This window comes from Sinocyclocheilus anshuiensis, unplaced genomic scaffold (genome assembly GCF_001515605.1).
Source record: "Sinocyclocheilus anshuiensis isolate Anshui unplaced genomic scaffold, SAMN03320099.WGS_v1.1 scaffold240, whole genome shotgun sequence".
In the NCBI taxonomy this organism is placed as follows: domain Eukaryota; kingdom Metazoa; phylum Chordata; class Actinopteri; order Cypriniformes; family Cyprinidae; genus Sinocyclocheilus; species Sinocyclocheilus anshuiensis.
In genome coordinates, this window is record NW_015557058.1 from 191,050 (window position 1) to 207,235 (window position 16,186).

General features: G+C 37.8%; 1 protein-coding gene and 1 long non-coding RNA gene across 3 annotated transcripts in view; one reads left to right on the top strand and one right to left on the bottom strand.

The window, feature by feature from the left end:
- The window catches only part of LOC107676447 (calnexin), a 31,689-nt gene that overhangs the window by 10,499 nt on the left and 5,004 nt on the right, over positions 1-16,186 (top strand). Inside the window, exons 2-12 of one of the 2 annotated variants that reach the window (XM_016470993.1) lie at positions 3,478-3,672; positions 4,199-4,272; positions 4,666-4,724; positions 5,059-5,200; positions 5,530-5,611; positions 7,271-7,387; positions 8,875-8,950; positions 9,118-9,307; positions 9,810-9,923; positions 10,295-10,451; positions 12,330-12,545. In XM_016470993.1, the coding sequence (XP_016326479.1) occupies positions 3,481-3,672; positions 4,199-4,272; positions 4,666-4,724; positions 5,059-5,200; positions 5,530-5,611; positions 7,271-7,387; positions 8,875-8,950; positions 9,118-9,307; positions 9,810-9,923; positions 10,295-10,451; positions 12,330-12,545 (1,419 nt within the window). In that variant the 5' untranslated portion in view covers positions 3,478-3,480. Of the gene's footprint in view, positions 1-3,477; positions 3,673-4,198; positions 4,273-4,665; positions 4,725-5,058; positions 5,201-5,529; positions 5,612-7,270; positions 7,464-7,630; positions 7,821-8,322; positions 8,437-8,874; positions 8,951-9,117; positions 9,308-9,809; positions 9,924-10,294; positions 10,452-12,329; positions 12,546-16,186 lie in introns of both variants that reach the window. The other variant, XM_016470994.1, reaches the window with a different exon arrangement.
- On the bottom strand, positions 6,414-11,246 carry LOC107676450 (uncharacterized). The gene is made up of 4 exons (XR_001632738.1): positions 11,235-11,246; positions 9,964-9,968; positions 7,207-7,212; positions 6,414-6,480 (listed from the first exon to the last, which is right to left on the bottom strand). It is a non-coding gene; the product is annotated as an uncharacterized LOC107676450 (long non-coding RNA).

The window sequence follows — 16,186 nt, forward strand, 5'->3', positions numbered from 1 at the left end:
AAAATATTTTCAATACACAAATATCAACAAATATGAAGGAAGGAATTTTATTTCACTATTTACAGGGTATCTGAAGAATTTTTAAAAATAAATTTAAGGCGATTTATGACCCATTTTAAGAGCTGCACAAGTAAAATGAACACAGTATGAGTGGGGTTGGACAATGTCTGTGGTAACATACAGTATTGAGCCATAAAATTACATGATATACAGGTTTTCACAAAAACTAAAATCTTATACAACAGCATTTCAGCCTTTAGACCATTTTTATGAAAAGGGATAAAGCAAGCATATAAATTGTCAATTTAAAACGTATAACTATTACTGTCTTAATTGTTTAGATTTTTAGAAGGCAAATTAACTTCTTTTTCATTTACAACTCTGTGTTTGCTGCGTAAAAACTTTTGATATTTGCATTGATCTGACCATAAACAGCATGAAAGGCTTATTGGAAATGCAAATTCATTCTTTGCCCCTAGGTGGCGCTTTAGGAGCGCTGAAATATTGCGGTTTCCCCGGTAACGGATGTACACAAAGCAGCTCCTTTTGACTTGACACATGCAGGGCTCATATTTATTCAATGACATCATTGCCTTTTGAAGTTTAATCCAGCCATATCGCAACTCTTGTCTTTCCATCCCCAACTGTGAGACCTCTTGAAATTATAATTAAGACATTTCTTATACCATTTAACATATTTAAAACTTGTTATGGCCTTAAGTTTGATACAACTCACTTTATTAGTTGTTAAGGACCTGCGGGAGATCTGCATTTAAGATAGTCCGTTGGGCAGAGTGGTGATACATTTTGGTAGCTCGACTGGAAAACACAATAGCCCCAGGACGTCGGCTAGCGATTTTGCGAGCCCTGAGCATATTAGAATGATTTCTGAAGGGTCATGTGACACTGAAGACTGGAGTAGTGCATCACAGTATATTTAGATGGAGGACAATTATTTAAATTGTAATATTTTACAATATTACTGCTTTGTTCTGTATTTTTGATCAAACAAAAGCAGCCTTCATGAGCATGAAACTTTTTTTTTTTTTTTTTTTTTTTTTTTTTTTTTTTACACATTATTGAACATTATCCCAAACATTTGAACAGCAGTGTACTTTTTATAGCAATTACAATAACTAAGTACTAACCCTGAACCTACCCCTAAACTTTATATTACCAGTATTTTCATGGGTAACACTGTAAGTACACATACTCTAAAATAAAGTGTAACCGACTTTTTAATATTTTAATTAAGTTTCTATTCACGCAATTGACTATGTTGAATTGTTGGCGAAGCCCGTCGGACTGATCACTCTGATTTGCTGCTTAGCTCAGCAAATCAGCTTAGACACCTGCTGGTATGGAGAGTTGTTTTCTTCTCATACAGGCACAGTTGGTCTTTGTATTGTTCAAGCTCAACTTTGTGGCCCAGACACAGTCAATGTGAGACGATGGTGCATTTCCTTTCATTAGGGCTGGGTAAAAAATATCGATATTTCGATATTAATCGATTCTAATTTTTACGGAACGATATCAATTCTTTTATATATTGTTGCTCTTTTGTTAGTTTTGACTGCTTCTATTGTCCTCATTTGTAAGTCGCTTTGGATAAAAGCGTCTGCTAAATGACTAAATGTAAATGTAAAAAACGTTTTTGGTGACCATAAACTCATTAGTCATATAAAAAAATAAACTGTAGAGAGGGGCATTTTGCTAAATATATGCACCATATAACAAATTTTACTGTTCTTCAATGTTTAATTTATGTTTGAATAAATCCATCAAGTTTTTATGACAGCCACCATTGTTTATATTTCAAAAAAATGAATTGAAGTAGAAATATTATGTAATTGTAACTTTATTTTAAAAATTCATTGTGTAATTTTAACAAATCAGTCAATTTTAACCTTCAATATTATAGTAATGTAGTACCAACTTACTCTCATGTATATTTTACAGCATTAGTTGAGAGATTTTTTTTTTTACTTGAGAAAATGTGGCATGTTCTGTACCTGATATATATTCAAAATAATCGATATTGAATAGAATTGGTAATCGAATCGAATTGCAAGTTTGTGAATGAGAATCGAATCGTGAAATTTGTGTCAGAACCCAGCCCTACCTTTCATTGCTGCTAGTTCTTTGATGTCGGTTTGGTTTGTCTGAGCCTTAAGCCCAATTTATACTTCTGCGTCGAAACTACGCCGTAGCCTACGCATAGACGCACGCCGTAGCCTGACATGCAGTTCTCCAAAAATCTAACCGCGTGTCAATTCTATGCGGACCGCAAGCGCTGTGATTGGTCTGCTAGAACCCCTCCCTCCGTATGTACTTGAGTTTTGTGTGTTTATGTGCACTTAAATATATTTTAATGTTACACCTTCTTATATAAAATAAAACAAAGCAAAGAACAAGTGTCTTATCATTTATTATACTACATAGCATTATACATCAGTAGTTGTCCGCAACATACAATGTTGATCTGCCGTGGTACAAGTCCTTGTGCAGATTGAAAGAATGCCATCATCTCCTGTTCCGTTGTTGTCTCCTTTTTGTAGTTTTAAATAATGATTTAATGGTTTGATATTTATTTGCTGCCTTCACGGCTATAATGCTTCTCCGATGAGCCGCTTCTTCTTCGGCTTTTGCCGTGGTATTGCGGGTTACACCAGCAAACATGCCCGTGGACACTGCAGACTAGCGGTTTGCATGTGTACTGCACGTCGACGCGGACAACGACGTAGAAGTATAAATGAAAACTGACGCATAGCCGGCGTAGGTCCGACGCAGAAGTATAAATCAGCCTTTAAGGACAACATCCAGTCATTGACCCCTAACACACACAGATAAACATGCGATGAACTGTTTCATTTGTTCAATCTGTAATAGTAGTGACACTGTCTAGTGTAGATGTTACACCAGCATGATCATACTTAGATGTTACACTGGAAGAGCTGAGAGAACGTTTTCTGTTTAAGTAGGTCTTGATGAAAATATTGGATGGTTTTCCAGAAAACTGTGTTTGTTTGAGGATGTGTAAAACTACACATTTTCAGACTTCTACTAGTTGATATATTGTCTCAAAAACTATCGATCTTAAAGAAACCTTCATGTTTTAAAGGCATAATTTACCCAAAAATGAAAATTCTGTCAACATTTACTCACCCTCCCGTCGTTCCAAATCCGTGTGAGTTTCTTTCTTCTGTTGAACACAAAGGATACTTTGAAGAATGTGGATAACCAAACAGATGTTGGTCCCATTGACTTCCACAGTGTATGCCCATACTATGAAAGTCAGCGGGACCTTCAACTGTTGAGTGTGAGTAAATGATGACAGAGTTTTCATTTTTGCGTGAACTATCCCTTTAAGAAAACTCACAGCCAACATCATAAACCAACTAATCAGAGTTGCTAGACAACTTGCGGACTGTCCTGAGTCCTGACCCATGTCTAATTCATCCCTGCTTGTGTCTGTAGACTATGGAGCTGAAGATGCGGTTATGTGTGGCGCTGCTCTCTCTGAGTCTGTGTCTGGGCCTCATGGGTCATGTGAGGGCACAGGAGGAGGCCGATGACATGGAGATGGATGTGGAAGATGCCATCGATGACATGCAAGAGGAAGATGTTGAGGAAGAGGAACAGCAAGCCCCCACTTCCCCGCCAGTGCCCACGGTAAGAGCGTTACCTGCTCAGACTGCGGCTGACTGAGAAATGTGGTTTACCTAGACAGCACTCCAGGATCTTCCTGCTTAAACGTGTAGCTCTCTGTTCATTCTGATGAATTGTGACTTGTGTGTTGATCAGGGGCAGAGGTTGGTGGTGACCTAAAACAGCTCATTAACACCTCAGTGCCATACATTCAGCTCAAAATAGCCTCCACATCAGTGACCCTTGACTTATATTTCTCGAGAACAATGAGACTTTGATGATTGTTGGGAAGTTATCATTGAGATTTAGCCAGAGCAGTGGTGGTCTGTGTTTGTTTGAGGTATTTGATCTGCCAATGATTAATCATGTCACTTAAAGGGCCAGTTCACATAAAAATTAAATTCCGTCCAGATTTACTCTCTCTCATATCATTCCAAACCCATATGACTCTATTTCTTCCCTGTAACATAAGCCTAAATGTTGTTAAATATAAAACAGTATTATGCAGGTGCAACTAGGTTAACATCTTCCCCAAACGTCTTTATTGAAGGTGACATATAAAGCTCCAGAGCCGATGGGAGAGCACTACTTTGCCGAGTCATTTGATAAAGAAACACTTCATGGGTAAGATGTCTGTTATCCTCAAAACAGAGAGAGCATATATTGAAAATGTCTGTCGCAAATACAATGATGTCTGTTCAATTTTTAAAGGTGTTTTTGAGTCTCTTATACTCTTAAAAAAAATACAGTAAAAACAGTGGCATTGTGAAATTTTATTACAATAAAAACATTTTTTGTTTGAATATATTTTAAAATGTCATTTATTCCTGTGATCAAAGCTGAATTTTCAGCATCATTACTTAAGTCTTCAGTGTCACATGATCATTCAGAAATCAAACTTTTGAACAGTAGTGTGTATCATTTGAAGATATTTGTCATAAATATGAGCAAAAAGGGCCTTTCTTTGTCAAGTATTTTTCTATGTTGTTGAATGTTTTTTTTTTGTTTCCTGTCTAGATGGGTTTTATCCCAGGCCAAGAAAGATGGCATCGATGAGGAAATTGCAAAGTATGATGGTAAGTTTCATATGCTATTTCATTTTCTGCTCGTCTGAAGTCTGTTATGTCTAATTATTCATTTGAGTAGTCAGAAAAGGTGTGGATACCTGAATGATTTGTTTAGCATAAAAACAATTAAGAAGACCTAAAATCACAGAACAATGTTCCAGACTATGGTATGTGTTGTTTCTGACTTTTTAAATGTTTTTATTTAAATAGTTTGAACTTTGTTTGAATTACCCCAAAAACTCGAAAGTTGAGGACATTTAATATAAAAGTAGTTTGCAGACAACACATGAACTGAGCGTGTGTGAGGTGATCTTGAGGTAGTGGTGTGTTGTTTTGTGTGTAGGTAAATGGGAGGTTGAGGAGATGAAGGACACTAAACTCCCGGGTGATAAAGGGCTGGTGTTGAAATCTAAAGCTAAGCATCACGCCATCTCTGCTCTCCTACTGCGACCTTTCACCTTTGACACCAAACCTCTCATTGTCCAGTGAGTATACATGTCTGCTCTTGGTATGCATTTTACCCTGGCCTGTCCAGATGAAATGAGTATAAAGACAATATTGTAGTTAAAATTTTATGAAATGTGAGTTGGAATTTGCCAGCGATCTCATGTCAAAGTACTTACTTTGACGTATTTGCTTTGTGTTTTCAAGTATTATAGTACATTGACATTGCCTGAAAATAACATGTTTAATGTAGAGCTCAACTCAAGACAATAATGAAACCATGCACTCAAATAATCCAAATGCACCAATGTCAAATGTCAAATGCCTTGAAATATAAAAATAATACTAATGCTGTGCCATGTTTCCTCAGGTATGAGGTGAACTTCCAGACTGGCATTGACTGTGGCGGTGCTTATGTTAAACTGCTGTCTCAAACCCCTGATCTTGACTTGGTAAGATGGTCTATATATTCATTGTGCAGTTGATAGGATAAGTTTCTGCTATACCTGCCCTGAAAAATTTTAAATTTGGAAACTATCCTAGACTGTCAGTTTGCTAAAATGTGAAGATGTGACTTCTGGCCATGTTTCTTATTGTAAAGTGTTACCAGTTATAAATGTAATCTATGTGATGTGGTACAATGCTGGGAAGTTTTGGTGTGCATTTGTACTACACATCCCAGAATGATCACAGTAAATGAGTGTTACTCTGCAGTCCAGGGCACATTTAGGACGGATCCATTAGACATGTGATTAGGGGTGTGCGATATTGACAAAAAATAATAACTCAATATTTTCTGGTATTTTATCGATAACGATAATTAGACGATATTTTTTGCTGAGTGTGTTATTGTGCTGGTATCTTAAGGACTACCGTGGACAGCTGACTCCTAAAGTTTTTGATATTCTTCATATTCTGTGTGGTGGTCAGTTCACACTGATAGAAATGAATCTTTTCTAATAAGTTTAAATAGATTTTTACCTTTTATGGGCATTTTTACCTTTATAAAGCCATTTTTCTAAAAGTGTGCATTATCTTTTGTCAAATTCCTACATTTATCTCCAATTAAAAAAAAAAAATCTTACATTTAATCAGTGAATTAGAATAAAACATCTGGGCTGTTACCAAGCAAATGAAATCGGTATCAATAAAATTCATCTTTGCAATGCAGAGGAAACACATTTAGATGTATTTGCCCACTACTTTTTAGTGCAGAACATGAATGCATTTTAACCTGCAATTACAAATGCATAATGTTTTGATATATTTATCATAAAAGTTGAATACTGTTATATGAAATTATCTAAATAATAAAAATAAACTTTTTAAATGTGAAATTAAAACCGCCAGTAGGTGGCAGCAAGTCACTGTTAAAAAGTGAGTCATTGCGATTGAACCGAATCATTTAAACGGCTGATTTATTCAGGAACGAAACACCGTCATGTTCCTCAGAGACGAAAAACGTGCTGTGGCTGTGTTTGCAATTATTTTTATTGTCGAAATAGAGCAAAAACAATATGGCAGTATGGTGTCTAAAACGTAAGTCTCTTAATTAATTAACTTGTTTTTTGAACTCTTGTAAAAAATCAATATTACATTTGTAATCATGGTAATTTTTGGAGGGAAAAAAACAGCACTGTTTGTGTGATATTGATTAACTATATGAAATTTTCTGTCCTCATATCTTGAATTTTGTGATTATTCTAAATGCATTTTATTAGACTGAATCATGCAGTGAAAGAACACACTCTAAATGCGCACTTGTCTAGACTTCACGTAATGAATGTGTGCTCTCTGTAGGGGTGTTTTGAATTGTTTTTGCAAAAATAATTATTGCACACCCTTACATGTGATGTGGTCACATGCATTTCTGACTACCACCATGTATGGGTTCAGTGATCCAATCACAAAACATTTTGGACCGTTTTACACCTGTATTTAATTAGTGCTGACCTGTTCTGATATATCTAGAATCAGGGTGACCAATACAATGCCTGTATGGCTGTGTATTTATTTATATAGTTTATTGATAGCATATGAGCTGGACACAAAACTTAATGTGTAAGAATTGAATGTGTCCTCACCTCCCTCTGCCCTGTCTGTCCTCACAGGAGGAGTTTGTGGATAAGACGCCGTACACCATCATGTATGGGCCTGATAAGTGTGGTGAGGATTACAAACTGCACTTCATCTTTAGACACAAGAACCCAAAAACCGGCGAGTTTGAGGAGAAGCATGCTAAGAAGACTGACGCTGACCTCCGCTCATACTACACCGACAAGAAGACTCACCTCTACACACTGGGTAACAACACGCATCTCGTCCTGCTTCCAAAAGCGCCACCTACTGTCAGAGAGTAAATTTACATGTTTGTTTAGCCTGTCTGCTGTTTTTTGCATCAATCTGGACAGACAAATCACAAATGAAAGTTGGACAGATTTTCTCATGTGTGTCAATGTGTTTTCCTGCAGTGCTGAACCCGGATAACAGTTTTGAGATCCTGATCGACCAGACAGTGGTGAACAGCGGCAGTCTCTTGAATGATATGACTCCCCCCATCAACCCCCCGGCCGAGATCGAGGACCCCGATGACCACAAACCAGAGGACTGGGATGAGAGACCCAAGATCCAGGATCCAGATGCTGTCAAACCTGAGGACTGGTGAGGCGGAGAGAATCTTTTGCCTTGTCCAAATACCCACACTTGATCACTTGACTACTTATATGACGTATTTCCTGTATTTGGCCCAAGTGTGGATGAGGACCACAAGTGTGTGTATAACTTTTCATTACCTGATGGGACACACTTAGTGTTTACATAGCTTTATTTTTATTTTAAATACTTTGCATTTTAAAATCAACTTCTAAATACTTGTCCCTATAACACGACGCAATTTAATTTGTGGTGCTTCTAATTAAGTGATAAAAAGCAGTAGCAAATGTACAAAATAAATATCACCACTACTCCTCTTTGCACCAATAAAAAGTCCAACGCTTTGTTTTTCTACCAAATTATATTACACTCACTTCCTGTCGTGCGCTCTCAAGTGGCCAAGACCGCAAGTGTGGGTATTTGGACAGTGAATATCTGTGTGTGTTACAATGGGGATCAAAGGCATCACTTTTTGTCCATATCCTTCTGATTTGATGTATTTGTAATTTAGGGACGAAGACGCTCCCGCTAAGGTTCCTGATGAAGATGCTGTGAAACCCGACGGCTGGTTGGACGATGAGCCAGAGTACATCAGTGACCCCGATGCCCTCAAGCCAGAAGACTGGTAAGACTTTCTCCATTACATTAAAAGTACAGATCCATACAGATACTTACGTAAACTGATATATACTATATAGCAAAACTTTGGCTGTGTGATTGTTCATAAATATATAGAGACATAAATACAAATGAGCTGCATTGTAATGAACGCACAATCGCTCTGTATCATGTAAAAGACTGAGTGATTATGTGTTGGACAGTGGTGAAGTGAGCTGATTTTAATGAAGAAATTAGGACTCCTGGGGTGATGATCTAGATTTAATTGTTGTAATTATAGCCTTAACCAAGAGAGCAGCTGAAATAGAAATATGAGGAGCACGTCGTGTGTGAGGTTTTCTTTCATAACTGCACTACATCTATGCTCGTCTCTTTTAGGGATGAGGATATGGATGGCGAGTGGGAAGCACCTCAGATCCCCAACCCAAAAACCGGCGAGTTTGAGGAGAAGCATGCTAAGAAGACTGACGCTGACCTCCGCTCATACTACACCGACAAGAAGACTCACCTCTACACACTGGGTAACAACACGCATCTCGTCCTGCTTCCAAAAGCGCCACCTACTGTCAGAGAGTAAATTTACATGTTTGTTTAGCCTGTCTGCTGTTTTTTGCATCAATCTGGACAGACAAATCACAAATGAAAGTTGGACAGATTTTCTCATGTGTGTCAATGTGTTTTCCTGCAGTGCTGAACCCGGATAACAGTTTTGAGATCCTGATCGACCAGACAGTGGTGAACAGCGGCAGTCTCTTGAATGATATGACTCCCCCCATCAACCCCCCGGCCGAGATCGAGGACCCCGATGACCACAAACCAGAGGACTGGGATGAGAGACCCAAGATCCAGGATCCAGATGCTGTCAAACCTGAGGACTGGTGAGGCGGAGAGAATCTTTTGCCTTGTCCAAATACCCACACTTGATCACTTGACTACTTATATGACGTATTTCCTGTATTTGGCCCAAGTGTGGATGAGGACCACAAGTGTGTGTATAACTTTTCATTACCTGATGGGACACACTTAGTGTTTACATAGCTTTATTTTTATTTTAAATACTTTGCATTTTAAAATCAACTTCTAAATACTTGTCCCTATAACACGACGCAATTTAATTTGTGGTGCTTCTAATTAAGTGATAAAAAGCAGTAGCAAATGTACAAAATAAATATCACCACTACTCCTCTTTGCACCAATAAAAAGTCCAACGCTTTGTTTTTCTACCAAATTATATTACACTCACTTCCTGTCGTGCGCTCTCAAGTGGCCAAGACCGCAAGTGTGGGTATTTGGACAGTGAATATCTGTGTGTGTTACAATGGGGATCAAAGGCATCACTTTTTGTCCATATCCTTCTGATTTGATGTATTTGTAATTTAGGGACGAAGACGCTCCCGCTAAGGTTCCTGATGAAGATGCTGTGAAACCCGACGGCTGGTTGGACGATGAGCCAGAGTACATCAGTGACCCCGATGCCCTCAAGCCAGAAGACTGGTAAGACTTTCTCCATTACATTAAAAGTACAGATCCATACAGATACTTACGTAAACTGATATATACTATATAGCAAAACTTTGGCTGTGTGATTGTTCATAAATATATAGAGACATAAATACAAATGAGCTGCATTGTAATGAACGCACAATCGCTCTGTATCATGTAAAAGACTGAGTGATTATGTGTTGGACAGTGGTGAAGTGAGCTGATTTTAATGAAGAAATTAGGACTCCTGGGGTGATGATCTAGATTTAATTGTTGTAATTATAGCCTTAACCAAGAGAGCAGCTGAAATAGAAATATGAGGAGCACGTCGTGTGTGAGGTTTTCTTTCATAACTGCACTACATCTATGCTCGTCTCTTTTAGGGATGAGGATATGGATGGCGAGTGGGAAGCACCTCAGATCCCCAATCCCGTCTGTGAAACGGCCCCCGGCTGCGGCCCATGGGAGAGACCAATGATCGACAACCCCAACTACAAGGGCAAGTGGAAGTCACCAATGATTGACAACCCTAATTATCAGGTAATTAGCATCTTGTTTGTTTGTTTTTTTGTTTTGTTTTTTTGCATTTTGTTTGATTAATAAAACCAAAAGCTTAAGCATTTAAAGGGGTCATGAAATGGAGAATCAATGGAGAAATCATGTTGCAATAAGTTTGAGAAAGTTCCACATGTAGTGCACATTTCATATGCAAAGATTTTGGCCAATCATTACAGTGGGCGTTTACTTTGAAGTCTCACAGCAGAGACGCCCCTTCCAACAGAATGTTCAAATCAGAGGGCTAAAATTAAGTTAGAAAATAGCCATTTATATCTATTATTACTGTTTTTGCTGGAAAATACTATACTAAGATTATAAGTGCACATCATTTAAAAATGCACTTTATCTCATTAAAGTGGTGATGATGATTAATAAATGTTATCATCCTCTGGTGTAAAGGCTAATGTAATTATCGTTGTATTTATTATTCTTGGTGTGAATGGGCCTTTACATGCGAGCAGCTCATTATCCGCTGGTCTCTGCAGTGTCTCAGAGCAGCTTGGGTTGCAGTTAATTCTGTTTATTAACATATTATATAATGAAAAATTTATTATTTTATTTTTCTTAAATGCTCTCTTATAGTTCAATATTACAATAGTAATATATCTTATCATTTTTATATTTGTATTAGGTAATAATACTAATATATTATATAATATTATTATTTTATAGTCATATTGATACATAATCACAAACATTTTGCAAATTGTGCAGCCCTACAGACAAGCACAGCAAACCTGGATTTTTTAAATCGCATTTTATCACTTTTAAATATCAAGAAAAGCCCTAAGTTTTTATCAAGAAAATCAATTTCCCCCAAAATTGTGCATCCCTATTATTAGAGGTGGTTTCGGAGTCCGTGAGCTTTATAGGGCTGTCAAAAAAAAAATAGAATTTCGAATATTTGTCTAATTTAAAATAAAACTTAAAATAAAACAAAAACGTTGCATTCGAATTTTAGGTGTGCGTTAAGGAGGCAGCCTTATCAGTGGTGCACGAGATGCGATAACGATGTAAGTGTTGTTGCATTGTAATGTTTTTGTTAGCCTATCCAGTTGAAGCCACTGCTGCGTTGTTCATTAAAAATATTGCAGAAAAAGAGAACATCAATGCGGAGAAGTTCTTGTTTACATCAAAACTGAAACCAAGCCGTTCATACAGAACACATATCTCACGCATTTTCTGGAGGGACATCTATCACCGTTGCACTCGCATCTCGCACAAAAGAGCCACATGTTTAGAAAGCCATGTAAAATTCATGCAAGTTCAACTTTGAAAAAAACATATCTCGAGACTTTATGGTGGGGTTTTTTTCCCCATCCCACTGCATCTCATGTTTTTAAATGAAAAGTGTACTCTGTGTGATTGTCTTTTGGCCCTTTGTATTAAACTATGCATAGATACATGATACTGTTTTGTTTATAGTTGTTTAAGCAACTTAATTATAATTGGTTTATAAACATTATTTTAAACATTATGCACTTTTTTCACAGATAGTCATGTTATCTTATGCTTTGAATAAACGTGCATTAGTAATATTTTGCTCGATGCACCCTCTTGTGGCCTCAGGAGAGAAGCCAAAAGCTTTTCTTCCCCCTAACTGAAATTATGCGTTTTAAATTCGAATATAATTCAGATTTTGATAATATTTAACCCTCTACCGCACGCATTATGATAGACCTATAGAAAAAAATATTTGAATCTTTTTCTTTTCAAAATTCGAATTTCGTTTTTCGGCCATTTTGACAGCCCTAGAGCTTTATGAGTATTGATTTAAATAAAGCCCTAACTCTGAGTACTGAACTTAAGGGTGTTTTCTTCTGGAAATGTAAACGTCTTAATTGTTTGTTTATTTGCCAGGGAGTGTGGAAGCCCAGGAAGATCCCTAACCCAGACTTCTTTGAGGACCTGCACCCGTTCCGTATGACTCCAATCAGCGCCGTCGGTCTGGAGCTCTGGTCCATGTCCTCTGATATCTTCTTTGACAACTTCTTCATCACCTCTGATCGTAATGTGGCCGAGCGATGGGCGGCTGATGGCTGGGGTCTGAAGAAAGCAGCTGAGGGAGCCGCAGAGGTGTGAAAAATCTCTGTTTATCTTCTCTATCTTTCCTTCAGTCAGGCGCTCATCAGTGAGATGAGAGCATATAGATAACTAAAAACGGCACATCCTCATCCACTGCATTTTGCATGCAAAAAATCATCAGCTTTATCAAAAGCTGCAGTCTGATTGGCTAACTTTGTTTCCTGGAGACAGTGTGCACAGGTTTTTGTAATTACACCAGGAGGCAGTTTCTAGGCTGATACATTAAACACTTATGAGGAAGGATTTGTCACTGGATTTGCCAAGGTTTGTGAGGTTTATGGCACAAGGTTTTTTTTCTTTTTTTTTTCTGTGGTGTGACTTCCAACAAATTATAGTATGTAGAACTTGGCACAAATTTTAACCTAGATTTTTATTTGCTGTTGACCTCTATATGACTTTATGCCAATAGTAAGAAGTCATAATTGTGGAATTATTTTTCTTCCTCATTTTTTCCTTTGTCTGTGTTTCTTGTTTTCCTGACTCGCGTGTTGTAAGGGATGCCATGTGTGTTAGTTGTGTGTTGCGATGTACTCAGCAGTGCTCTGAAAATCTGTTTCCACTTCCTCCTGAGACTCTCTCACATGACACAGCACAGGCGGTTGAAGCAGCCACGTTCTTCCACAGGGCGTGGAGCCGTCTCCTCATCAACCCACACACATTCACACAGTACACATGAACACACGGATCTGCCTAGCAAACACACACAGCAAGGCCACAGCTCCTCGTACCACTGTGCCCGTCACACAGCCCACGTCTAACCTCTGAATCGCTACACTGCAGCAAATATCTGTCCAGAACTCAATATGAGCCCAATCCCAGAGTTCATGCATGATGAATTTCTGGCTGTCTGGAGCTATAAGTGACCTTTTCACTGACATGCACAGTGCTCCATGAAATCTTTTTCCCCCCAATTTTTTCTGGATTCTGTTTTCTGTAAAAGCATCTCTAATTAATTGAGAACTTACACAATTTAACGACGGTTTATTAAATGTTTAACAAAAATGACATTTTTAGGGCCCTGTTGTTTTTCTCCAAATTCTACGTTTTCCTTTTTTTTTCTTAGGTTTATTTTTAAAGGTTCATGACTTTTTTTGATGATGACTTTTGAATTCAAACTTTTTTGAATTCACAATAAAATACAATTTACAATAAAATACCATTTGTTAACATTAGTTAACTACATTAGTTAACATGAACTATCAATTAAAAATTAGTTCTAAAGCATTTATTAATCTTAGTTGAACATTGATTCCTATATTTACTAATATTTTATTAAAATTTAAATTTGGATCTATTAATATTATTTAATATACTTGAGCTAACATGGACTAACAATGAACAGTTGTATTTTTATTAACTAATGTTAACACACATTAATAAAAACTGTAATAAATGTATTGCTCATTGCTAGTTAATGTTAGTTAATGCATTAAATATAGGTAACAATTGGAACCTAATTGTGAAGTGTAAAAAAATTACAGGAATATGGCGCTATTTTATTAGTTTTTTTTTTTTGTCATGATTTCTTCAATGTGTAGTTGATGAAACTGTGACACTTCTTCACACAGAGACACACAGAATTCATATTTTAAAAGCAGTCTTTTGGCGCTTTAATATTCACAGACACTAGACCGTAATGCAATTTGGTTAATTGTACAGCCCTACTTTTGGTTTATTCATTAAACATTTGCCAAATTCCATAACATTCTGTGTTTTGCAGAAAAGTTCATTTTTATTACTGCATTCCGCAATTCCATCTGTTTTTCCCGTTGCAGAAATCATAGAGCCCTACAGGATATATCGCGTATATATAGCAGGGCTCGGTTTGGTTTTTCTTGTGTGGGGTCTCTCCCTGAGGCAGGTTTTGGATCCCAGGGGAATGTCTCTGGTTCTGTCGGTGTGCTGGGAGGCACTGCTGAGCGCCGTGCACTCGGGGATTAGCTGTTTTTTGGCGGGCTTTCATGAGAATTCCTACTGTGCAAATGCCTTTTGCCCCAAAGGTGGATTCCAGGCATGCCTTGCATGTTAAACTCGAGGGCCAGCTCTGTCCCTGGCTAAAGGACCTAGCAGAAGCCTGTGGGTTTTTGTCTAAATAGATTCATGCTTTGATATTGCTGTGACAAAGTCATGATGGTTGATTAAACCGACCACAATCAAAGACAGTCAGTCAGGACAGAAGCCTGTGCCTCAGTGTGACTGCTGCTGAACTCTTTACCACATGGCCAAAGGATGCGTACTTGGTTTGAAGGGTTTACAGCGCAACCCTCAATGGTTAACTTAAAGGAGGGATAGTTCACCCAATGATGGTGTCGTCATTTACTCACCCTCATCTCATTCCAGACCCATAAGACTTTAGTTCACGTTCACGAAAGATTTAATTTGGCTTTTATTAGCATATAAACATTGATCAGTGCACACATATAAAGCATCTCAAATATTGTAAATGGAAGCTGAAACGTTTGGGTAATATGATTTCCTGATTTCTACTTTTATTAATAGTGGCAAAAAATAAAAAAGCTAAGTTCTTATGGTATGTGCACAACAAAAGCGATGCAATTATTAGCATCGTGCTAATCGCTCTAGATTACTCGCAGGATGTTTTTCACATCACTTGTGTGAATAAAATACATTGCGCGATGAGAAGTGTCTTCATGCACATCAACAACAACATCAACAACATGTCAAACTGTCCATGTCAATGAGCTCTTCGCTGATTGGCTTGGTGTTCGCACCCAATTCGCATCATTTGTGTCGCCCAGCCCGAATTCGCGTCTGTTCAGAACTTTGCATTAGCCGGGTTTCCATCCAAAGTTGCGAATTTAACTTATGCGCAAAATTGAAATATCACATAAAACATTTGCGAATAAGCACCGTTCCCATCCAACGAGTCAAAGAGAACAAAATCGTCACTTCCTGGTAGAACTGGCGCTAGACTATATATCACTATGAAAAGTAGGAGAAACCCCTGAATATAATATTTTTCATAGGCCTATATAATAAATTACTTGCGCCTCAGAGCGAGCAGACGAAACAAAATAAATGCGGTCATTGCTTTCGGAGGTGGATGCTGCTGTTTGGGAACGCGGTTGTGTAACGACAAGGCAACTATACAGAAATACGTTGATGACAGACTTTGCTCGAACATTTCAAAATCAAAATAACCATAACATTTCCGATGCTGAGGAACGAGATTGGTCCACCGTCCCATAGCGCAGTCACATTACTTTTTTGTTGAGCATGGAGGAATTTACTCGGCAAATGCGTTTCCATCTCCTTTTATTCGCATTAACCCTTTCGCGCACAAGTCAAAAACCACCTCAAGCGAGCGTAAAAACTTTTTTGCGAATTAAGGGATTTTTATTCGAAATTTGCCGTTTCCATCACCCGTTTCTTATCCGATACTTCAAAATGCACATAAAAACAGGGTGATGGAAACATAGCTATTGACTTTATATGTAATCTACTCGCACAAATAATAAAATTCGCTTTTGGTGTGCACACCCCACAATAGATTGTCTGTATTAGACACTTGTACTCATGTGTGTTAGTAAATTAAGTGCACGTGTGTGTGTGTGTGTGTGTGTGTGTGTGTGTGTGTGTGTGTGTGTGTGTGTGTGTGTGTGTGTGTGTGG